This window comes from Mesoplodon mirus (genome assembly GCF_964341445.2).
Source record: "Mesoplodon mirus genome assembly, chromosome: 5".
Taxonomy (NCBI): domain Eukaryota; kingdom Metazoa; phylum Chordata; class Mammalia; order Artiodactyla; family Ziphiidae; genus Mesoplodon; species Mesoplodon mirus.
Window position 1 is genome coordinate 107,872,704 of NC_138980.1, and position 26,171 is coordinate 107,898,874.

At 34.9% G+C, this 26,171-nt stretch overlaps 1 protein-coding gene across 18 annotated transcripts in view; it reads left to right on the forward strand.

Moving 5' to 3' along the window:
- The window catches only part of MCTP1 (multiple C2 and transmembrane domain containing 1), a gene marked incomplete at its 3' end in the record, with an annotated part of 541,466 nt that overhangs the window by 373,765 nt on the left and 141,530 nt on the right, over window positions 1–26,171 (forward strand). For 16 of the 18 annotated variants that reach the window (XM_082620971.1, XM_082620972.1, XM_082620968.1 and 13 more), the window contains 4 exons: window positions 1,577–1,679; window positions 2,013–2,114; window positions 2,495–2,569; window positions 4,797–4,916. In XM_082620971.1, the coding sequence (XP_082477097.1) occupies window positions 1,577–1,679; window positions 2,013–2,114; window positions 2,495–2,569; window positions 4,797–4,916 (400 nt within the window). Of the gene's footprint in view, window positions 1–1,576; window positions 1,680–2,012; window positions 2,115–2,494; window positions 2,570–4,796; window positions 4,923–26,171 lie in introns of those variants that run through there. The other 2 variants (XM_082620977.1, XM_082620982.1) reach the window with 2 other exon arrangements.

The window sequence follows — 26,171 nt, forward strand, 5'->3', positions numbered from 1 at the left end:
GCCATTTTTCTTTGTTTTCACAGATATTTTTTTTAAACTGTGCATTTTATATATGATTTGACGAAGGATTTTGCTCCCATTAACTGAATTGCCGTACTGCTTCTTCCTTTTATACTTTCTATTGAAATTCTCCCCAATTGCACTGACACCAAGGAGGACAAAGCTCTATTTGTTCCATTGCTCAAATCAGCAAACAACCCAGTCTCGGATTCGCAGATGCTTTAGTTTTGGTTTGTTGCATTTTAGCACAATAAGAATATTAAGTACTGTCCTATGTACCAGAAAACACTTTGAGTTAATTTTCTTTTTGTTTTAAAAAGTTTGTAAATCTTTTCAATCGTGCACCGTAAAAGCTGCCGATGCTACACTATAGTATCTCCTAAGTCCGTGTTTTTTTTTTTTTTTAAGCTGGGCTTTAGAAATGAACTCTGAACAAAGGAAAACTCTCCAAACAGAAGTACTTCTTAAGTTTTCTAACATAGTTTTATTTTATTTTCATATATGAGAAACTGTTTTATTTTCGTATATGAGAAACTGCTAAATTCCTCATTAATTTCTTATAATGTCCTTGCTTAAGAGCCAGTAACTAATCAGATTTAATTATCTAACCAATTTATCTTTAAGGAATTTCACATTTTTATAAGAGATGAAAGCCTGGTCAGGAGACTTGCACTCCTAAGAAGGTTGTGGAGAGTGTTTTTCTCTGGGATGCATAATTGAATGAATAGGATTGATAATTATCAAAGCCATTAATTGATTGTGCTCTGATAAAGCCTCTTCTCACATGTGGTTTCTGTCTTTCAGTAATGAATATATTCATTTTTTGTTTTCTTTTAATTCATGTTTTCTTGGTAAACAATTTGATCAAAGAATAAATGCTGTCAACAATTGGGGCTTATTTTTCTAGAAACAAAATATGAAGAGCTTGCATACTTGTTTATTAACGTATGTTGTGTTTGGAACATAATGGAACACTACTTAATTTCTAAATCCTAGGGTGGTACAATAGCTATCAATGTTACATTTTCTTCATTCTGTACTCTGTGTTGGTTAATTTTTACTGTAAACCAAACAAAAATAAGTCAGAGTTTTGGTGAGAGCTATAAAGATAAAGGAGATATTCTATTATAATAAAAAAGAAAAATTATATAAACTATACTGTGACTCTTGTTGAAATCAGACCTGGTGGTGCTTCATGTGGGAGTAACAAGAAGATGGGAATTAATGTAATAATGAGAATAGGACAAGTCTAAAAAAAATAAGCGCCACTTACTGATTTTTTTTAACAATAACTTATTCTTTGCCCATCCAGATGGAAATTATATTTTATTGAAAAATTATAACTTAAAGTTACAGTTGTACTCAAAGTTCCAGATAATAGAACCATCAGGTCTACTAAGGTGCATTGTGGGAAATTCTGTCAGATACCAAGCTACCTTACGTATGTGTATGCAAATGGTATACATAAAACACATATATACCAAATCAGCTGGAGCTATCTAAATTTTCAAAAGCATTTGTGTTCTTGTTCCCCACTGATGAAGTCTTTTTTTCCTTACATATATTTATTATGCAGCAACATTAAAGATATCCATTCAGTTCTTGAAGTGACAGTTTATGATGAAGATCGGGATCGAAGTGCTGACTTTCTGGGCAAAGTTGCTATACCATTGCTGTCCGTAAGTTTCATTCACCTGACACACTGCTCTGTGTTGCTTTTGCTCAAGGAAAAAAAAAAAAAAACCCTCGGCTCTATATCTGTCATTTCTCAACCAAGGTCTGTAATAAGAACACTAAAAATTTTAACATACTCAATGCACGGCCATGTTGAATCCCATGATAGTTAATTTTTCCTGACAGACTTGATCCTGGTAATGAACAGGTACTTGTCAGAATTGCCACAGTTGTTTTGGGTTCTCTGTCAGTTTCAGCAGCTGGGGGTCAAAGGTCACCGAGGGAGTGTATTCAGTGGAGACCGCGAGACAGACGGCTGTCATGTCCTTTTCCCGCAGATTCAAAATGGTGAACAGAAAGCCTACGTCTTGAAAAACAAGCAGCTGACAGGGCCAACAAAGGGGGTCATCTATCTTGAAATAGATGTGATTTTTAATGCTGTAAGTCTTAACTTTGGCTTTTTTGTACTGCTAAAGAGTTCAGTTTCATGAAAGCTTTTGTTCCTGATTTGTAGAGAATTTCTGTCATTCCTCATTTTCTCTAAACCTTGATGTATCCTGGAGAATACGCTTCTGCCACTGCCTGGCACACCCACACTTTCTGTTATAGCTGGCGGCTGCCGCTGTGGCTGTGCTCTGGCCGCTGCCTGCCGGCGTCAGAAATGGAAGTGCATGCATGTGCAACTGTATACATTTATATTTTATGAGCACAGCAGCCAGGACTTTGAAACTTTCAAAATTATTGCAAATTGAACTGCGTGAGAAACTTGTAAACGTTTGTACTATATTAAACCATAACAGACACATATGTTGATGTATAGGTGAAAGCCAGCTTACGAACATTAATACCCAAAGAACAGAAGTACATTGAAGAGGAAAACAGACTCTCTAAACAGGTAAAAAGCAAGGAAAGATTAATCCCTCTGGGAAGACTTGATTATATCTGTAAAACATCGATGTAAATTCAAATAAACTTTGTTGGAGGTAAGGAGGGGGGAAGACTATGGAATTTTTGATCATCTACTGATGTGAAATGGCTCTTTCTTTTCTTTTTTCTTTTTCTCTTTTCCCTTCCTTTCCTTAAAAGATCAAACAAGGACAATACCAAACTAGTAAGTTGGATGGGGGTGGTCAGAAAGGAAAGGGGATACTGTAGGCTCTGCATAGAATGGATATGTATTCATGCGTTAGCAGAAGAATGATCATTTTGAACATAAAATACAATTTGATTGCCATGGAATGTGTAAATGAGAACACCAAAAGCTGAGGTTCAAATATATGTCCAGACCACCCACAGGTATGATGCAGGTGTCTGTAAAGTGAGCCCAGTATAAAGCTCTTCCCTCTAATCCATGAGAGAGGGGGCTCTATCTTTTAAGGGAAGCCTTCCTCTTAATTAGATTTTAACTATAATCTTTTAGAAGTGAACTATTATTGGCATTTTTAGCTAAGAAAATAGAAAATCAGGAACCCTGATTTTTATATCATGAAGAAATTTTAAATTATGCTTGATATCGCGCAATTAGACTTGTAGTTTTAAATTCGATTTGATAGCAAGTTAAAAAAGAGTACTAAACTACCCCTTTTAAAAATTGTTTACTTCCAATTAACACAGCTAAAATCAAATGTATTTGAGGTTATAAAGTTTACAGAACTCATTTGTGCGTGTTAAAATCTTTAATAATTTCCTGTGCTATTAGAAGACCAAAAATATTTTGTTTTTAATCCAATCACTTCACCATAAACAGTGCAATCTGTAGTTGTTTAAAGACAATGCATGAGTTACAAATGTAATACCTATCTGAACAGAAATACAGATTACATATTTCCACAGTTATAGTTAAAAGTTATAAAAGTAGCACTTAAAGTAAGGTGATCAGGGGCCAAGAAGGAAACAAATAGGGACACTTTTTAATTTGCCTGAAAGAAATTTTAACTTGTTTAAACTGGTATGCATGTATGCGCATCTGTATGTACACATATATACATTATTTTTTCTATATGACCCCAGTTAACTTTACATAGCTACTTTAAAATGCCGGATCGGCCTTGAAGTGTACTTGGAAGTAGCAAAATATTAACCTGCAGACATATTACTCTAATTATTAACATAGCTGTATGTAATTTTTTGAACCTATATCTAGCGTACGGGCTGTTTTTCTTACAGCTGCAGTCATGCCTTAATTTTAAATTTTTAATTTAAATTATATCAATTCTCATGTACTTTTTTTTCTTGTTCAGTATCTGTAGCTTTTCTATCTCTTTTTCTTTATTGAGGTGTAGTTGATGTACAGTATTATATGTTACAAGTGTACAATATAGTGATTCCCAATTTTTAAAGGTTTGCTCCATTTGTCGTTATTATAAAATATTGACTATATTCCTTGTGTAGTATGATATATCTTTGTAGCTTATTTTGTATATAATAATTTGTCATATACCTTTTTTAGTAACAGATTTTGTAAAGTACTTGCCATACATTTTTCCCTGAACCCAAAATTATGAAAAGGTAATGAGAAAACGTGGGTGAAATTTTTTGTGGGAAGGAGGGAGATAGAGGGACAAAGAGGGAAAAGAGAGAGAGAGAATGAGACTATGATAGTAAGAAAGGGAGAATCCTACTGAAATGGTGAAAAAAATGTTAGTTTTCTATAATAAAGCAGTACTTGACAGGTTTTTCCCTAAGGCCCTAAATAAAACCATCCCCAGTTATCCATTTCACTTTGAAATATCTTGAAATTAAAGCATTTAAAGCATTTTAAAAGCACAGGACTTCAGAATTCTTAAATATATTTAAGGTTCCCAGTATTCTAAGTGGCAAAAAATGTTTTTGATCTGTTGGAGATTTTTTTTTTCTTTTGAATAGAGGTAGCCCAATTTGCATGATAGTATTATTTATGCAAATATATTTAACTAAGAAATTGCACTTATAATTTAGTTCTTTTCATCTTCTCTAGAGATACTTCTTTTCTTCTAACTTGTGAGCCAAATTGCTTGGTATATTCTTACAACTTTATTAACTTTCTGAATCCATTTTAAATCACACTAAACTTGAAGAATTTTGTAGCATATCTGATGGGTTTTAGTCTTGCAAATTCTAATAATACTTTCATCTTCCTATAGCTGCTACTAAGAAACTTTATCAGAATGAAGCGTTGTGTCATGGTGCTCGTAAATGCTGCATACTACATTAATAGTTGCTTTGACTGGGATTCACCCGCAAGGAGCCTCGCTGCTTTTGTGGTATGATCATACTGTATTACTTACATTATTATTCATTAAATTCAGTAATCATAGCTGCATGTTTCTGTGGCAATAGTTACAGTTATGTTGATGTGGCCATTTTAAACTTCTATTTTGAGACTTGACTGGGCAGATTTGCCGTGGGCAGGAACCTGATGGATTGTTCAGGGTCTGAGTCCAAGAATACATCCCCGCCTCAGATTTCCGGAATATAAGACATCTCAGCCAATGTATAATTTTCTCTGTGACAGTTAAAATGTAAAATTTTACATATTGCATAATTCCAAATCCCAATAGCAGAGCCAAGAAAAGTCCTTAGCATTAAAAAATAATAATAATCTTGAGCATCTTCATTTTAATTTTATTTGTCCTGTAGATATTTTTTCAAAATATGAAAATCTTTGGCAGTAGAATGCTAGTTGGTAATACTTTAATATGTGAATCAGTTGGAAGTGGATGTGACCTATTTAAGGCACATTTTATTATTTCTGAGATTTCCAGCTTTTAAAAAGGCATGAGTGAGAGTTTGATAGATCCAAATAGTCCTCTGACAGTGTTCATCTTGTAGCCTTTTACTTTGGTTATTTAAAAACTGCTGATGAGACCAACTTGCAAAGCTAGAAAATCTGAAAGAATACTTTCCTCTGAGCTTCAGCTGGGATTTTCTGCGCTCACATTATTTTTGCTTATTCAGGGTTTCAGTTTGAAGTTTAAGTGGAGTCGTTCTTTTGAAATCTTTTATTTTATTGTCATATTTGTCAGAATATGAGTACCTTATGCTTCCTTATAGTTGCCGGTTTCTCAGAATATGACTTTATTATAAGGGGCTTACAAGAAGAGTTTTAATTGTAGTAACAAATCAACATTTTAGTATTACCATTCAAATGAGTGTATGCACATCTGTTTAGTACTTTGAGCTCTGTCCTCCTCTCAGGCCTTGTATGGGACTTTCATTAATGTCTGACTGAGCACATGGAACAAAGAGTGTATATGTCCCTTTGTGTTGTAAGTTACCAGAAAGTTAGGCAGCCTGCTTCCCATAGACATGTCGTTGTCTCCTTAGAGAAAGTGACTGTCATCATCATTAAGTTTTAGAAAAGAAAATCTGCCTCTTTCAATATTCTTGTATTTAGCTCTCTCACATAATAAATACATTGGAGTACTGTTAAACAAACTTTATTATTATTTTTCAGCATCATAGAGGCACTTTGATGTTAATGAGGAAAAAATGATATTGAGTTTCTGTGTGTATTTTATGCCATTACTTCCAGGTTCCAGGGACCTTAAAGGAGACACAATAATATTCTACTGAAAATGTCATGCTGCCATCTTTGATTCACTCCTCCCAAAGTCATTCCTCACAGCTATATGTGAAATTTGAAATCAGAGAAACCTATATAATTATATCATTTGTTCAGGAACCTTCATTTTGAGCAATTTAGCATTACAATGTGTGTGTAAGTCTTCATAAACTTCATCTGGCTTCTAGAGGTCACTCATGTAAAATGAATTCAAGATGGCAGACTTTTTTTTCACAATTTCTTTCTGATTGAAAAAAAAACCAGGCAGTGAAACTCTGAGAAACTTAGCTACATGTACATGATGGTACTTGAGTAATTTCACTGAAAGGGAGTCAAAATTCACTGGGGAAGAAATGTACTATTCTCTCTCTTAGCTGGTGGTCAGTTTCTAACAGACTGGGTCCTACAAAACACAAGCTGAATGAAAGATGCTTTCAGAATAAGGGGGGCAGGGGAGGCCACAATAAAGGTAGGAAAAGGGACTCCTGACACTGATGGTGAAAAAAGAGACCAAAAACTACAATGTGAACGCACATTAACAGTACTTTTGAGAAGAAACAACAATATTAATGGTTTTATTGGAAAAAAAAAAAAGAAGCACTGAATTACATTCCATTGAATGTTATTAAAACAATGAAAACAAAAGCCAGCTTCATTTATCTGGACTTGAACTAGGAGTTCCAGGAGAATGGGGACCCTGCCTTTTTCACCTGGGACTCTAGCATCACCTGCAGAGTATCTAGCGTTAGTAGGCTTCCAATATAAATGACTATCTAAATAGATAGACCAACCAATGATCCAGTCAGTCAGTCTGAAATCTTTTTCTTATTTGGAGAAACTTTCTTCAATGATACCATATAAATAAGGGTTTGCTCTAATAAAGCTAGACATAGCTTAATGCTTTGTAGCAATTTTTTCTATACCTTCCATTTGAATTCTAAACTATTTCATAATCCTCTCTCAGTCTTCTATTTTAGTCTCAGATTAAATTCTGATACAAAAAGATCCTTATATAGTAATAATAACAGCTAACATTTATTACAAATCTATGTGCCAAAGAACTGTTTTTCAGGCACTAAAGCATGAAAGTGCTTTTCATGCATTAATAAATTTAATATTCCCAACAACCTATTATGAGGTAGATACTATTATTTTCCTGATATACAGAGGGAGAAGCTGAGGCACAGACAAGTTAAGTACCTTGCCCCAAGCCACATGGATATTATTTCCTTTTTAAAAGAGCTTTTAAAATATGTACCTTGTAATCTTAATATCATAACGATTTGGGAAAAAAGAACTGTTGTAGGATTTTTATTCATCTTGTAGATATTCAATGATGTATTTAAAAATGAAATGTTTCAAAGATCTTATTGCATAACCAGAGCCTTTTTTAGGCCAGTTTTTTGAAAAGAACTGCTTTCCATTAGGAGAAGCTATGAGCAGCACCCCATTGTTACAAACATATTGTTCCCATCATTCCCTGTTGATGGATCACGGGTCTATTATTATAATATTGGTTCCACTTGGCCCACTTTTTCATAAATGCAGCTGCCTCTCATGGAGCACATGCATTTGTACCATTATGCCGCTTGGTTTTAGGCCCAGATCAGTAAACTTTATGTTTAACTGCCTTTTTTCTATTCCATTTTATTTTTCTTTTCTAATTTACTATCCAAAAATAAATGTAGAATAATGAAATTAAAATGGAAAAACAATAATTTTTGTCCCTATGTCAGTTAAAATGGAGAGTATGTGAAATGCAGGGGGAGAGCTGCCCTGGCTTCTTTATGTGCTACCTATGTGCTCTGTGGAAGGTTCAAAGCTGGCTTACAGTATTAGAAGCAGAAATCGGCCTGGAAGGTGATGGATGAAATATAAGCAAACACGTTCCTGGGAATGAATGTCCTTATTGTTGTGTGCTATGAATTAGGTTTCTAAATTTTACTATGAATATTGTATGCTTAAGAGCAAACACAGATGTATGTGGTGTGGAAGGCACAACCGCTTGTCTTTGGGAATCATCTATTGTAGACGTGGAAATGTCTCATAAATTGGGCCTAATTTTCATCAGGCTCTTGACCAGACATTTGTGTTCTTGTGGATGTCAGTGGGTGCAACATGGAAAAAAAAAAAAAGTGTACATTCTCTCTTTCTTTTCAGTACTGTCATTTCTCACTGTAATGAGCACAAAAATAATTGGACAACCGGGCTATCAGTAAAAAGGACACACTTCAGTGTGCGTCAAAGAATTATTTTACAGGACAAACTTTAATCCTTAAATGGGATTGTAGATAATTTGTGGTACCATCTGCCCATTTGGAATTGTTTTAGCCTTTTCTGTCGTTATACAGTAAGTGCCGCTGTGTTTAACATTAACATTTGATATTTTACACATTTAATTTCTGTTCTGCTGTGTGGTCCTTAGGGAATGGAACGCTAGTGCTACATGAGAGAGACAAAGTATTGATCAGTTAACATTTCAGCTACATTTATGTATGTCGCAAAATTAATGAAAATGCCAGACAAAAATGTCAGAGTGCACAAAAAGGTAGAATTTAAATTTGGTAGTTTAATGAAAAGTTTAAGATGTGCATTATCAAAAATGTCCTCTTGCCTTTAAAGTACAATTCCTAGCAGAATAACTAAAGGGAGACACATATTTTACTTAGAGGAACAATGAACATGAATTACGAAGGGATGTCAACTCCTCAAAGTACCTTGTGTTCCAAAACAGCATGTTTGAATGCTTAACTGTTACTCATAAAATACATGTGTTTCTGTTCCTATCTGGAGAGCTACTGGCTTCAGCCCTCCGGGCTGACCAGCCGATGAGGCAGGCTTCCTACCGAGATTCTTCCCCTAGGTTTTCCTTGGTATCCAGGCATTCCTTTTGTGTCAAAACTGAGAATTCCCTCTACAGCAATTCATTGAGGCCACTCTGGTTCATTACTCGTTCCTTTCTAGGTCATTTTCAAATGCCTGGTTTTCCTTTGCTCCTAGATAATTTGAGCTCCACCTTCATTCAATCCCCATTTTAGTAAAGGATCACACTCTGGACAACAGCGTCTCTCAGAAAAGCTAGGCCATTATGCAGGCAAAGAGAAAAAACAGTGATGATGTATGCAAAGAATGACATGAGACAGCTCTGTGTAGCCAAATGATTAAAAAAAAAAAAATGGAGGAAGCACAAGCAAAGGAGGAACTGAACTTGCAGAGGCGATGGGAATATAATACAATGATCTGAAGACAATAGGCTCCCGAGGAAACCTTATCAAGTACTTCCTGTGTAGAAAGCCTGCTGCTATTAAACAACATATGGATTTTTCTAAAAGTTATTACAAACAGTAAGGACATTTTAAGTGACCTTCATGTTCAAGGACTAAAAAGGGAGCATCACTTAAGAAGCAATGTTAATGTGAAAACAAAGACATGTCTATATCACCTGTAGTTTAGATTCAAGTCTTACTAGCCTTCATATCGCTGAACAAAAGAGGGTGATTGTACCGGACATATGGAAGGTAATTTTAAATTTCAACAGAAATTTCTATTTTAAAGAGTGTGAGACATCAGTAATACCACACCAACAAGATTATGCTTCAGGTTTCTAGCAATTTTCAAATGATTTTTATAGAAGCTTTTGTTGTTGTTGCTACCATTTTTTTTTTTAGTGCCAGCAGAAAAAATTGGAAATGTTCCAGATGTAATTTTTGTTACTTTCCCCACAACAGCAAAATAGAAGGACCCCTGAAAACCAAAGAAACAAATACTAAAGCAGAATGATCTATAACTGATGGTCCTATCCTTGTATTCTTGAATTTTCCTGGAATTATGTAAATCTAAACTTCCAAGACCTTTTGCCCACCCTTCTTTATAGATGCTTTCCTCTGACATAAGGATTTACTAAGTTTATAAACAATACTTCCAATTTAATTTACACAAATTTTAAAGGTACATTAAACATTTCCTTCACAAATGTGTAAGTGAGAAAAAAAGAAAGCCTATACAGAGTTTCATTGATTTAGAAGATTGTATACCTTCTAGTTGCCTAAAATTCCTTTTACAAAGTCAAAGAGTATTGACACTTAGAAAATTCTAGTACTATATTTTTCTTTTCAGTAAATAGATTGTGTGCCCAATTCATAGGAACGTGCTGGCACTTTACGTTGATGTATATATTTTTTCCAAATTTATCCGAATTCCATGGAAGGAAAATTTTTTTCAAGCATTGGCCTATGAAAATATTGTTTTTTTGTAACTGGTACCTTCCGAAAAGCGTTGCATAAAAATTCTTGCAACTGTGTAAAAGCCCCCCCAAAGACCACAGTTTAGAAGTGAGTTGAGTTTTAGGATTGATCACAATTAGCTAAAATCAGATGTTAATGAAACAAAGCATTTTGACTAGATTTCTCCAATCCTTGAGGAGTGATGCTCTAGTTCAGTTTGTAGGTCTATTTGAATGTATAATCTTTTTGTTTTATTTTTGTGGCTGTTACATATACCAGTGCAGCACTTCCTCAAATCAGTGCTTAGCTTTCTTTAAATGGTGCCAATACCCTTTTTTGTTTATTTTAATAATGTCAGCAAAAGGGGCTCCTGCTCTTTGGAGGGAGATAATAACATAAGGCACAGAGTCTACCACTCTCTGAAAAGCTTACTCCTCTTAAATTTTATTTTATATTTTCAACAAGAAGAATTTAATTCTTATAACACATCACACACATTATCTATTATTTCTACTCTCCCTCCTTTGTTCTCTAAAGCAGTAAGTAGTAAGATGCTATAATCTGGAGACGTTTTCTTCTGTGGGTGATTTGAGGAAAATCTCAAGTTATTTCACTTTTTCTCAAGTACAGTACTGTTGTGCTATATTATAATCAAACATAAATTGCAGATATCATCAGCATAACAATGATACCATATTGAATCTAGGAATTAGCCTTCTCATGAACCTTAGTGGTATGTGCAGTGAAAGTTGGGGTGACACCAGTGCCTCATTGTGGTCTCCTTCTGGCTGTATGGCTGCTGTACCATTTCCCCAGGCAGCCTCCTTGTATTATGTATCAGGTAGTTACAGCCTCAAAACCTTTATGAGACCCTTAAAAAATATGTTGCCTCCAGATTTTACAACTAAGTTGACTAAGGATCAAAAATTATAAAATAATGAAATCAGAGGTGTCTCACTATCTGTCCTCAGATTCCTAAACCAGTGTTCTTGTCCTCTGAAAGATTTTCCACCCCCTAGCTTCAATTTAAAGTGTTAGGCACATGCATTCTGAGCAAAACAGCAAGCCATATTCCATTGCAAAGTATTATTCTGTAAAGTGTTTTTCAAAGGAGAAAGTTTAAATGAATGAGATGATTGTATAATTTATTTTAGTAAAATTCTGTAAAGTAAGAGTAATAACTTCTGAAAGGTTGTAAATTACAACAGCAATGCAGTCATTAATATACTTTAGACAGTGACTTCACTCTCCACATGTTTTCATGCCCCTTTGTATTGGGTAAATATTAAGAAATAAGGAGTAGAATGCTTTCTATTGTATGATTTTTCTATTTTGACCAATTATGAAGATATACCTTAGAATTGTGGTGTATTAGAGTTAACGTACCAAGTGAGAAACTAACCTGAAATGCTGTTAAGGAAGATTTTCATTGCCTTTTTTCTTGCCATCATTTTACCACGTTTTAACATTACAGTCAGAATCGACTATAGATGCAGTAGTCACTCCTGCCATAGTAGGTGTGTGAGTTATGACACTGTGTTGCGTCCTCTATTTTGCTGTGATGACAGAGATCCAATACTCAGCAAGTGATAACATTAGAGATCAGTAACAGAGGGAAGATGAAAGAGTGACCATTTCTCGTGTTTGCACCAGTCATCAGCCACTGGCTCAAAGGGAAGTAATGAAGAGAAAATCAGAGAAAAGCTAAGAAGCAAGGAAAGATAGAAATCACATCAAAGTGTAAACAGATATTTAGATAAAAATGAAAGGCAACCCTGATGTTAAGGATGGGAAAAAAGATTTTAGAGACAAAGCTTGGCTTTTATTTTGTTTTAAATCAGTGTTTCTCTGTTTTTCTCATATTCACCTCTCTAAGGGGAAGCTTTTCATTTACTTTAATGAGACAAATGAAATACTAAGGAATAAGATTTTCTCAGGGAGTGTTGAGCTTTGAAGGGCCACAAATCGTTGTGATACCTAAGATTCTTTTTGCTCTCCCCCAAGAACCAATCTTTACCCTCTTGGGTGCCATCTCAACCCTGTTGAGAATTCATGCTCTAGATGAAGTTTAATGTGAGTTTAACCATGTTTACTTTCATGCTCTTGGTGGTAAAGTCTAGTTTAGATTTTTGGTAGTTTGCATACAATGCAAATTATTCCCATAGGTAATCAGTCTGGAAAAAGAATTAGTGATCTCTATACAAAATTACTGACTACATTGGAGTCCAGTGAAAGGAAAGATTTTGTTTGGCTTCATAGAGACTGAAGAATTGAATCTTCCCCTTATGAAAACCCATATGAGAGTTTTCTTCTCTACACCGATTGCAAGGGTGCATTGTTGTGCTTCACTGAAATGGAGAAGTGAGGTGAATATTAATTCTGGCCTAAGTAATATAACCTCTATCATTATGAAGGTTAGATGGGTTTTGTCCATACATTGTACTATAGTTATGACTAATAGATAGTCTTTATATTCCTAAATGAATATCATTATGTTAGAGATATAAAAGCATGCTTTCTTAGGCTTGATTACCTATTAGATTTTCATTGGAAGGGAAGGAAAAAGCGTTGTGGAATAGGATAGTCATTTAAAACAGGGAAGATACATGTTCTACTGGCTATTCTGTATGTCTGGTTACTCAGTTCCCCAAAGGAATCAAAAAACTTTTACTGTTGTAATTTATCAATAATAAGTAAATATATGATGTTTTATATTCTACTTAGCTATATACAAATAATTCAGCTGCATTTTCCATAGTTAGCATCTTTACAGTTTCTGCCAAGAAGACTTCAGGCAATACTTACATGTTTGAAACAAGAATATATCATCCAATTTTGTCATAAAATGTTGGTGAATTAAATACTATTTTCCTGAGAGAAATCTTTTGGATTTCATTTAAAATAAGAGATTGCCAAGGCTACAAGTAGTCCATTAATTATCCACAAATTATTATGCTGAGGTTGCATATAAGAGGTGTTATATTTTGAAGTGATATTAGTAAAGTAATGACTGCTACTCAGAGAAGATTAATTCATAAATATAGAAGTTCAGATAGCTGAGGTCACTTTTTCTAGTTAGGCAGCAATATTGAAAACTTATCTGGTTTTGTTTAAATTATTTTAAATCGAGTTTGGTTTTTCCATTGCAAGAGACTATTGCATGCCTCAACCAGGAGGCTGGTATTTTTAAGAGAGACCTTTAACCAAGGTTCTGCTAGTTTGGGTGTGCACTGTTTCCTTTATTTTTTAAATTCTCAGAATATGAGCCTCCTACCACAGTTTTATTTCTAAGTCCTAAATCTTGGTCGATATGTAGTTAAAACTACATATTTTTTCATATAGACTCACAACCTCCAAACAAGATGTAAAAGTCTGTTTTGTAAGACAGCTGCTTAAACCTTGGAATGCATTTCTCTATAGTGGCAATATCATAAACACTGACATAGAACCATTCACAAAGCCTATCAATCCCTTCCTAGAGTACTAGCTGTAGAATGGAAATATCACATGTAGGAAGTAAATTCAATGCAATCATGGCTTGGTGCTCAGGATGCCAGGAACACACCTACCCCAATCCTACCTCAGGATAAAGCACTTTCCTCATGGCAAAGGCAAGGGGTCTACAAAGGTGGAGATTGTATAGGCTTTTAAGGGTGCAGATTAATTCATAGAATGTTACAGTTGGAAGGGAGCTTAGAGATCATTTTACAGTAGAGGAAATTAAAGTGCTCTAAGGGAGAGGAACTTACTGAGGCACTAACTTCTTCTCCCCAAGTTGTTGGTAATGGACGCTTCGAAGACAGCAGCATTGAGAAGAGAAGAAGAGGGGGAGAGAGGGAGAGAATCTCTGTCCCGAAGTTTATAAGTCAAGTTGTCCTTAATTAAGGAAAACCAAGTGACATTGTCCTGTAGAGTTCTAAGCGTGTAAAATTAGACTCCCAGTTCTTGGTATTCCCTATTTAGGAATGTGTTGATCGAAAGGGCTGGAACTGCCTATTCAAAATAGTAAATCTGTGCTCACTTTGCTTAGTATTATTCCTGCAGTTCAAGTAATAAGTGCATATCTTATCTTCTGATGAACTTCTCTATTAGTTGCGATCACATCACATTACAGCTCCCCCAAACACTGCAGAGATGTGTATATAGTAATAAAGGACACAAAAAGTTCACTGTGTATTTAAGTGAGGTACATTTTAGACAAGCAAAGAAATGTCATTTGGCCTCTAAGTAGTATAAATTACTTATTCCCGAAAGTAAATGTAGACTCATTAAGAATATATTTCCCAGGTTTCAAACACATACTTTCATGAGTTGCTTAAACAGTTTAAACCATCTGTATTGATCCATATTGATTTAATGGTAGCTGAGATGAGCCTGTCCATGGCCTAAATTTCCATTAGACTGAATAAATGCCAGGAAAAAAAGTGTATGTATTGTGAATTACCTAGGAAAACTGGTGATCCAGTTTCATTGTTTTGCTTTAATCCTAAATTTCCTTTAAAATTACACAGATCAAAACTTTTCTAGCATATAATTAAGCAAAAGAATGGAAGCGTATATTCCTTTACAAAGTGGTGGAAGTACTGAATTAATAATAATTTGGGCATATGTTAAGATACTATTAGAATTTGTAAGGTGTTGCCCACTTTGTTACATAAATTATGTGAGGTATAGTTTGCTATAAATTTAGTGCACCAATTTATTGCTATTGGAGTTACCAGAGTGAAGAAAGCTAAATGAAATCATCTATATGAAATGCTTTGAAGTCCTTAAGTATGAGGGCCCTTGGATCATTTAGGCTTGAATAATACATAAGACCACAACAACACAGGTTTTTGTTTCTGAGAGCTGTTGTAACCTTTCAAAATTTGTATCAATCTTGAGAAAATGATTTAACTTAAAATTATTATTTGGAAATATCCTGTACTGGACCTAAGAAAGGGAAATAAATCACAAGGAAAAATTTCTCATCAGTGTTTGCTAAAAATGCATGAGTCTTCCTCTAAAAATATGCAGGAGACGTAATAATACCTGGGTTCTATTTCCAATTGACTAGAATGTTTAACCTAAGTTTAAGGAACTAGGGAAAAAAATAGATTGCAAACTGAAAAATGCCATTTTTCAGTATTTTTAATCCATTATTACAACCAGTGACAGGAGATAAATTCAGACTGTTCTGCTTGAGATGTATTTCAGTTCCATTAACAGATCTTCCCCGTTTTCATGCACACTCAATAAAGCTGTGTTGAATGACTGACTCAGATGACTTCAGCAGCAAAACTGGAAGTTAAAGCTGTAATACTGTAACAGAAACCCCCAACAGTAGTATCAGATGAAGCTGAGAATAAATGTAGTATATCAGGCATTATAAAAGGGTGAATGTAGGATACATTTATGCCCTCCTCTACCTACTGTGAGATTCATACATAAGATTCACACTCATTATTCTCGTCATCTTAATGAGATCAGTGTGGGAACATTTCTCTACTCTCCCTCTTGACTGTCAGAAATGGGACACTCCATTATTTCTCCTTCTTCTCTCTACTTTTAAGGGACAAGCTATATTTTCTTGGAAGGCCAGAAATGTTAACTGATTACATCAGGCAGCCCCAGAGCATAACACAGAAAGGCTAAAGGACTCTAGGTAGAGACCACAGCGTTGGTCTCTCCCTCTCTCTCTCTCTCTCTAGCTCGCTCACTCGCTCTCAGCTCTCTTGCTCTCTTTGTCTTTCCTATGCGCACTTTCTTTTCTTTCAGACTTTTATTGTCTGCCCTACTTCCTAAGGGGTTTCCTTGGAAAAGAAGGGAAATTTCTCCATGTGGAGGAAAATAGGGTACCTGAGTATTATCTCTAATTGCTGCCCTCCTTCTCTTTGGATCTATCCCCCGATTGGTTTTGCACCGTCTTCCTAAACCAGCTCTGAACATAATCGGTTCATGTGTTCAAGCCAGACATTTGTCCGGCCTTGAACTAAAAGAAGTAGAATGGACAAGGCACACATTCTAATGCATCTTATCCTCAAATAAGTTTTCAGATCTGTCAAGTAACGGTCACTGTTTATAATTCAAGTTGCTAGGAGAGATTTTTATCATGTTTTTAGATCATGAATTCCCTTCATCCTTAAGGACAAGACAACAGGAACTTACATTCAAGCCATCTAGGCTATTGATTATTAATTTATATTGTAACCACACTGGTTTTAGTACTGTTTTCCTTGAGAGGAGCTCAGATTCCCTTTAACATGATTGAAGAATTTTAAAGTAGACATTTTAAATATTTGCTGCCCTCTTATTTATAACTTGTTTAATGCACCACTGTTAGCACAGGAAATATGAGTTAATAAAAATGTCATAGTATTAGTGAATACAACACTATGTAATTGTCCCCAGGTAATAATTAACAGCATAAGGCTATATTAACAATAGTCTTAGTGTACAGTCCCTAAATGTATTTGATTCTCATCTTTTAAAAAGTAATTTTATACTGAAATTCAGTAATAAAATATTTGAGAGATTTAGTTAAGCTAGTTAATGTAAACTTCTTAAGTGTGCGAATCTTTTCAAGTGATTTGTATTATATTGCTATGTAAAACATCATTCTATTTTAAAATCAATCTGAAAGTTCGAAATGTTAGCTTAATGATCACCGGAGCAACCTTATTGAGATTCATAAAAGGCTTATTTATCTCATCACAGTATTTGTTAAAACAGTTGAAAAATAAAATTAATAAGCCATGAGGTCATTATTACGTAATGTTTTTGCTCACATAGATAAATGGGTTTCTTTTTCTCCCTTTCTTTTTAAATAATGTCTCGCTGGCTTTGTTCTGTGGCTGCAGCAGGCTGTTAGTATGTATCTTTATACCATCAGAATGAATGAGATATATCTGTATAAATTATTGATTCACTTGAGCCTACCTCTGTAATTCAGAGCTGAAAACTCTGGCAGCTTATCTAATAGAATGATATAACTAGGAGAATGAAGTTACCTACCACAGCAACAATTGCCAGTTGGGGGGTCAAATGCCCTTTTACCTTTATACCTGAACACCTGCAAATTGAGCTGTATCCCATTCAGAATTTTAAGAACAGGTCCATTGTCGCAGGAAGTAGGAGTTTGTTTCTTGGAGAAAATTATGCCAGTTCTAGTTCTGAATGAAAGACAAGGCTTTTATTACTCAAGGGATATTAGGGCTGACTGCTTTTTTGAGAAAACAAATTTGCTGTAACTTTATCTGTAATTTAGTCCTGAATGGGTGCAAATAGACTGCACATTGTATGGTGCAGAAAGAAGAAAATAGGGGTTTGTTAAAGCCATACAAGGGCTATGTAACCATTATATTTCCGAGGGAAGTCTTATCGGAATTGCAGGCTATAAGGGGGAATATTTTGGTTACAACCTTAGCATCAAACACCTGTTCTGAATTTTAGTTTAGAATGACACTGGAAAAGAAAGTTTTTGTCTAAAATTATGGATGATGAAGTACCCATCTCCTGAAAGTTGCTGTACAGGCTGTCTTTGACTTCGAGACTGGCCCTCTCCAGAAACTTCAGAAATCATTATAATCACTCCTGAGGTTGAACACTAGACTCAGACCTAGGTGGACTATGTTGACTTGTTTCACTTTTATAAGCAGATTAAATTTTTAGCTTTATATACCCTTTCTGATTAAAAAATAAATACTATGCTCTATTCTTCACGTAAGAGTCTGATTTAAGCTTTGCCAAGGCTGAGAGCAGGATGGATGTTTTGAGTAAGGGACAAGAAAAAACACACTTTGGTTGGTGAGCCTCCAGGTCACACAGTGTGGGACTAATGGAAGATACATGATTTGGAGAAACTCATCCCTCAAGTTGGTCACCCACACCTTAGTCAGCAAGCTCAGTAGTTGTCATAGAAACCCTTATTTTTACAGTGTTATAGTTAATCACTGACATGGAACCAGACTAAGTAATCAAACGTCTTAGCCATATGCTTGTTCTGAGTTCCAACATAGTCAATTAGCACATTTTCTATTAAAAACTTAGTTGTAATAGGTCTTCATTAGCTAGCAGTTGCCATAATTGAATAGTTACTCAATTATGTCCATTCCCCCAACCTCATTTTCACTTCTTTTCTGAGTCCAAGTAGGAATATATCCAAGAGCATTCGTGAGCCCCGCTTTAAGCAAAATTCATGACCCCTACCTCAAACAAGCCAGGGCTGTTAGGGGTTGAGCCAGGGTTTAATACTTAATTTTCTTACTCTGTTTTAGCATATATAGCTAGGCCCTTGAGCTTTCCCTTTTTCTATTTATTTCAGAATTTCTTGTGTTTCTTCACTTAGTAAGGAGAGGAGAACTCTGTGGTAAAGGCCCATTGTGCAATAATGTCTCTAGGATGTGATGACCTTTCTACCCTTAAACCCATCCCTTCTTTCACTATTTTCCATTCTCCCCATCAGATACCCATCTGGGCACATCATTATCCTGGGATTACTCCCCATTATCTGCATTATGGTCCCTGCTACCCTCTGCCTGTGTCTGCACTTATGATGTCACTGAAACCCACCTCTGCCCTGTATCATCTGATGATCAAATCTGTTGCCTAGGAGTGGGAATGGGCCACCTCCAGATAACATATGTGCATTTTATCACTGGCCTTGTGGGCAAAGTATTTCTGATTTTCTTAGACATCCAAGCCCTTACTTACAAGCAGGTGTAAATGGTTGTAACTGGGATATAAAAGAGCAGGTAGAGCATTCAAGTGGCCCTTGGATAACACCATATAGGACATTTCTGGCCCCAGTAATGCACACAGATGTTCTTCTTGGTTGGTGAGAATTGTACCTCTTGACCTTCGTTATAAAATTATGAATGTGAAACGGTCTGGAAGAGAATTGGTCATGCAGGTTTTCTAAGCTTGGTAGCCTCGTTGTGCTTTCCTCTGTGTAATACAAAATAAAATAAGCAAAAGCAGGTACCTTCATAAGAAGTGTAATAAAGCACAGTTAGCTTAAGAAACACAGAGTTTAAACTTCCCTGCATAATGAAGCATCAAGGCTGCAAATTTTCAGCCAGTGGAATGGCACATGAAAAGGAAGGATAGTCAAAGTCTACTAACCTTCCTGCATCTGTCCATTTTCTGGAACACAGTAGGGTTCTTTCTAATGCATCCATCCTCGCTGACCAGGTCTTTGCGATTTAGATTTGTAGGCTGGACTCAATGTAAGAATATAAATTGTTTCAAGGATGACAGATTACACATCTGGTTTCTTCTCCCCCCAAACCCCCGCATTCACCTTTATAACAATTTTTTTTCAAAAAGTAATGTGGTTTAAAAATCATTTTAAGTTGTCCAACATAAATGATACAATCAAATATTGGATTCACAAACAATAGCCTTTATTGGTTTGTGACAAGTGATCCATCTTTTTGCATTAGTGCAGCTTTCTGAACCAGATTATTTTTCATAATTGATAATTTGTGAGTCATATATTTGTTATCTGTTCTTTTATGGCTTTGAAAATAGTGAACGATGCCAAAGATCACTGTGCTTTTATAAAGAAAATTATTTTACTGTAGTTTATTGGCTGGCATTTTCTGAAAGTATGTTACCGATAAGTTTTGCAGAGAATGTAACAAAGATAAAAGTAAGATTCCTTGCTAGAAGGAGACCTGATGGGCCTAGAATTCATATTGATAATGTGAATTTAGTTTTAGAATTTATTCATGTTTAGCATGAGAATAATGAAAATACACAAATAAGAAAAAATGTCAAAATTCTGCAAACTGAGAGAAAATAGTTTTGTTGCATATATGAGCAATTTTCCCATTACAAAATCCACATTAAAACAATGCATACAGTAAAAAGTCTATCTTGCTATAAGCATTACAATTATACCAGCAGAATAATGACACTCTTTCTTGTGATCAATAATTTTAGTTGCTTTTGATAGATAGCCTTAGGAAAAGTATCCACCATAATATAATTTTTATTATTCAGCTTTATATTTTGTTCCTAAAGCCTTAATAAATGCAATGGAAAATTCTTACCCTTTATTATGGTTAATAATTATGTTATGGTAGAATTAGGCCTCTACATATGAATTTGTTTGCCCCAGGTAAATAATAATACAGCCTTTGAAATCCATTTTGCTTAAGAGGGCAATATTAAAAACTTTTCTTACCCTTAATTAATAATTCTCTCACATAACCTGAACATATTCACTAATTCTATTCACAATTATACTGACTGACAAAGTATAAATCCGTTGGAAAAGTAGCAACCCAATTTACTGAGAACTAATATTGTTAGATGAATTAAATATTAATTTCACAGAAAGTTTGTTATGAATCTGCTTTTAAAAATTACATGGTTCATCCTCAATCTTTACTAAAATTTCTCCTGAACAATTTAATTATAGAAAACTATTTCTAATAAAAAGATTATCTACTTATTTAAAATAAAATTGAGATCATTTAATCATTATGTAATTATATTATGATTATATACAATTAAACATCATGTATAGAACATGTATAGACCCTAATTGTTGGGGGAAAAAACCACCTGTAGGTTAATGTCTTCATCACTTCCACTTTTAAAGTCATGGATTCTATTACACACATTCATTACATCCCCTAATTGCTTAAAATTCATACTTTAGTTGGGGGGAAATGCTGACCAATGTACAGTGGGCTATAAATCAGAATAAACAAGCATATTTATTACTAGTACAATGCCTTTTCTTTGATGATTTTGTTATATTTGAGCTCTTTAATTAATTGAATTTCACCTAAGTTTATTACTTCTAAATATTTCAAAGATATATTATAATTAAAACATTATTATTCAAACCCAGAATCCAATCATGAAGAATAGTATTCTTTCCTTCTTCAACCTGAATATGTTCTAAATCGTATTTAAAATTAAGGATGTGTGGAACATCTTCATCAGATAGGCAAGCAGAATGTTTGAACTATATAAATAGCAGTGTTAAGAATGATAACTTTCCTTTATGCATCTCTCAGAAAAGGCTGACAGTGTTATTTAGCGTCTGTAACAGTATGATGAAGAATTTGCTCTACCTTTTCAGATGTTTCATTGGCTTCATTTATGGCATGTGCAGTGATAGTGGGATATGTTTATTTATACATATGGTGTGCCAGATTGTTGATGTGTTTTAACCATAATATATTATTCAGTTTTGAAAACTACTCTCTTTAGAGTTGGAATTTCTCTACAGTTGAAGGGAAAATGCATTTCTAATAACTTGTCTTATAGTTTTGAAGATCTGCATTTTAAAAATCATTCTCCATATTTCAAAAAATGTGAGCGGCTATATAAATGACTGAAATTCAGTATTAATTAGATATTTTTCCAGTGAAAAATCAGATTCCTTTATGTTAGATGGACTACTATCTGTGCTTAATTAAAACCCAAAGTATTTGATATTTTCTTAAAGAAGAAATACAGTTTAAAATATACATGATCTTTAAATCCCTCTAAATATTGAAAGTAGGTAGTTTTGAACAAATGAATTTTGAAAGCTGTGTAGAGTCAGGGGGAAAGTAGTAAATAAACTGTCACCTCCCCACCACCACTGCCTCATGAGATTTGTTCAAATCATGGAAACTAATTCCAAATTTTGTGACTGATCACTTTACCAAAACCAAACTTATCAATATAGATTCTCTATAGAATTCTATAGAATATAGAGATTCAATATACATTCAGAGGTATTAGAATACATTATTGAAACAGAACTTTTTTCCCAGCAGAAAAGTAATTTACATTTTTCAGAAGATTAAAAATACCTCCAAAAGAAAAAAGTAGGAAATAATGGAGAACTCTAAAACTGGATTGTAGTTTTAGAAGAAAAACTGTCAATACATATCCCAATGTGTGTTATACAATCTTTACATGCCTCTGCGCTCATCTACTTGTCAGTAAATAACCTACATGCCTTATAAAACATTGTTTATCTCTTTTTCCCCTCCACCCCAATTGTCTTGTATGTCATTCTGCAGTTTGGCCTGTAGGGAGCAATCTTGCACCATTAAACCTCTCCATTACTCGTTTATTTAGGCTGGAAAAGCTTACAGCCTTACAGATCTGTTCAATGTAAGCAGAATTATTTGCATAAATTCCAGACTTTGATGATGGTCTGTGGCCTACAGATTATTTATGCAGTTGTTTGGCCTTGAAGTTCACAAATTTGCTCAGAAGTGACTTTACTTTCAATTGTGACCCCGTGTAGGTGGGAGATGGCCAAATGGTTGGGTGAATAACCTGGAATCTTGAAAACCATGAGGTCTCTTGTCTGAAACATAATGCTTTGTTCCTCATACAGCCTTTCAGATAAAAAGGAAATCCACAAGTCATCTAAAATGTAGAATAATATTTTAGTACTTAAGTAGCAAAGATTACAATGAGGCAATTGCTGTTAGCATCTCAGAACATTTACCAGTTTAGACCTATTTAATCTTATTTCAATTAAGAATAGTTAAAAACCAAAAGGGCTGGCATTATTATTGTGACTTGTTATTTTTACACAAATACTACAAAAGTGCCATTATGTGTATATTTTTTAAATGGCAAAGAAGATCATTTCCTTCCTTTCTTCTCTACTGTTTTTTGGAGTAATTGACAGCAGTATACTAATTCAAACAGTTGCAGAGCATGTGTTCCATACCAAAATGTACCTTTATTTCTAATTCATGTGTTGAAAATAGTACATGATGTTCTTAGAAGTAATAACTTTTTATTTATTCTGGAAAGATAATTCTCCTTTGTTAACAGGTATATGTGCTCAATTTTGAACTACTTTCATTCCTTCATCCTTCCTTCCTCGCATTGGCTGAGCACCCACTGAGTGTCCCGGCTCTGTTCCACACTGGGATTCCAAGTTGGTTAGGACCTGACTTTGAAAACATTTATTAAAGTCATGCTTCACTGAGGAGAGGAATGGATTTTAATTACACTAAAATCACATTAATATAGTTTACATTTAGGTAATATGTCACACCTGTGATTGTCTAATTCCATGATGTTTTAGAGGAGTTAAAAAAAATTTATAAACCCTCATTTCTATGTATATTCCTTTGCTACCAAGGAACTCACTGGGTTTTAGAGAGTGGAGCTTGGTTTACTTCAGGGATCCTTTGAACAAATTGTTTCTGAGTGATTGTATTTCTTAATATGGAAAATTGTATTTAGGTGAGAGAGAAACCAACCTTTGATTGTCACTACTATATCAACATATTTTAAATTCAGCATTTTAAGTTTCAGCTGTTGACCAAATTGGCAATACAGTGCATTCTTATTTTGCAAAAATTGCCCCATAGTCCTAGAAATTGTATGTCCTCAGTTATCACCTTTGTTCATAAAACTTCAACTACTTACTTTTCTGGAGTTTGAAATTAATCCAATTGTAAGAAACTTATGGCTACAATTGCATTTTGGACCCGTCACACTTACTTTTTATAATACTTGCAAAGGTTACAGAGTGTGCTTTCAGGAACAAGAGGAGTGTATTGTTTGTGAGAATTAGCCTTTGATTCCAGGGATCCATGGTTATTAGAGCTGCAGCTGGTTCACAACAAATATTCACATCTTAAGTGGTTAAATAGAGAAGTCATTTTCTCACAGGGTTACCCCAGGGGCTGGGTGGTGGTGGAAAAGCTCAGAAAGAAGTAATTTGAGTGACTAAGAAGTTTTGAACAGACTGGTGAAACTGGGACAAGAAAACTAACTTTAGTGTGGTAGGGAGACCTCTTCATTTCTTAACGCTTTACATTTGATTTTGAATCCTTTATTTTTCTAAGACTTTCTGACTATGAGATGGGATTAGCAGATGCAAACTATTATATATAGAATAAGAAAACCACAAGGTCCTACTGTATAGTGCAGGGAACTATATTCCATATCCTATAATAAACCATACTGGAAAAGAATAAGAAAAAGAATATATATATGTGTAACTGAATCACTTTGCTGTACACTAGAAACTAACTTTGTAAATCAACTATACTTCAATAAAAAATAATTTTAAAAAAAGATATAATGATAGATTCCTTTATTAAGTGTAGTTGATTTGCATGTTGGTTTTAATCAGATTCAGGCGTAGTATTAAATCATTATTTTTTAGTATATTGTTTTAAACTCTGAAAATGTTCTGTTACCTACAAATGTAGATCATCTGACAGCCCTTCTCCCCATCTGCTCACTACCCCTCCCAAACTAAGGCTTAGGCTAGGATACCAAATAGATAAAGGACCTGCAGTTTCAAGGGATCAGTTCTTATCTGAGCTAAATGAGGCTGAAGATGCAGATGAAAATAGAAGAGTAGAAAAACAGGTGCTTGAACAGGTGGGTTTGTGATCTTTTGCCATTACACTGGTTCTCATAGTTTTAGAATAATCACAGGAAGCAACAGAGCTCCCTCTGTTATAGAGAAATCTGGGGCATCCTCACACCAGGGCTTGAACCTAAGGGGTGATGAACTTGACTTGGTGGGGATGACATTTCCCTCTCTAATTTACCCACTCCAATATATACACATACACACATTGCTGCCTCTTAATACGGTCAATAAAGATTTTTTTTACACCCAGAGATTCCTTCCTGTGTGTGAGAGAAGACACAAAGCAAAGATTCCATCTTTGTTCTTTGTCAAACCTCAGAGCTCCTATTTCCAGAGGAATAAAATGGATACATCTCAGAATTGAGGAACACATCAGGAATTTTGACCTTTTTTTTTCTTTTGAGGGGAAAAGCAACAAGTTACATACAAAGGAATTTCGACCTTTTATTTCTTCATTTTCTCAGGAGATGTGAAAATACCCTTAGGACAGAAACAGCAGTGTAGAAAAGACTTAGACGTGGCACCACATAGGAAAAACAGCTTTGTTTCTATTTTAATAGGTAAAGAATAAATGGGTTCCATTTTGAGAAATGAATAATTGTTACATTTTTAAATAAGATCATAACAGTCAACTGTGTGGCAAAGGGCATGGAGCTTTGAATAAGTTCTTGGAACAGTGCTTCTCAGCCTCTACTCTACATACACGTCACTGGGGATCTTGTTAAAAACCTCAGTAAGTCAAGGGTAGAGCTCTTGGGTGATCCTGATGCTTCTGGTCAGGGAGCACAGTTTTACTTGAGGTCTTAACTTAGATAAAAAATGTCCGTAATCTAGCACAGAGGTTTTCAAATTTTAACATGTTTCAGAATCACCTGGAAGAACTTAAAAATGCAGAAATCTGGGCCCTGATTCCAAGTTTCTGATGCACTGGGGTGAAGGTAAGGCTCAACGATTTGCATTTTTAACAGGTTTACAGGTGATGCTGATGATGCTGGTCCAGGGACCACACCTTGAGCACAACTGGTCTACTATAATCCACTCTATTGGATATTCATTAGAATCACTAAGGGTACATTAGAAGAACACACATGCACACGCACATGCACATGTCCACGCACACACACTGCAGTTTCTGCCCTTGAATGGTTCTGATGTAACTGGTCCTGGATAGGGGCCAGGTCTGATGAGTAAAATCCAACTATCCTGAGGTTATTCTAATGTGAAGTCAGGCCAGAAAACCCAGCTGGGTTCCTTCCACAAAAGGATATATAATCAAGTGGAAAAGGAAGAACTAAATCAAGAGAGGAAAGGAGATAGAGTTTCAAAAGACCAAGGAAAGAAACCAGAAATTGCTGAAGGAGGATGGGAAAATGGTAACTATTGT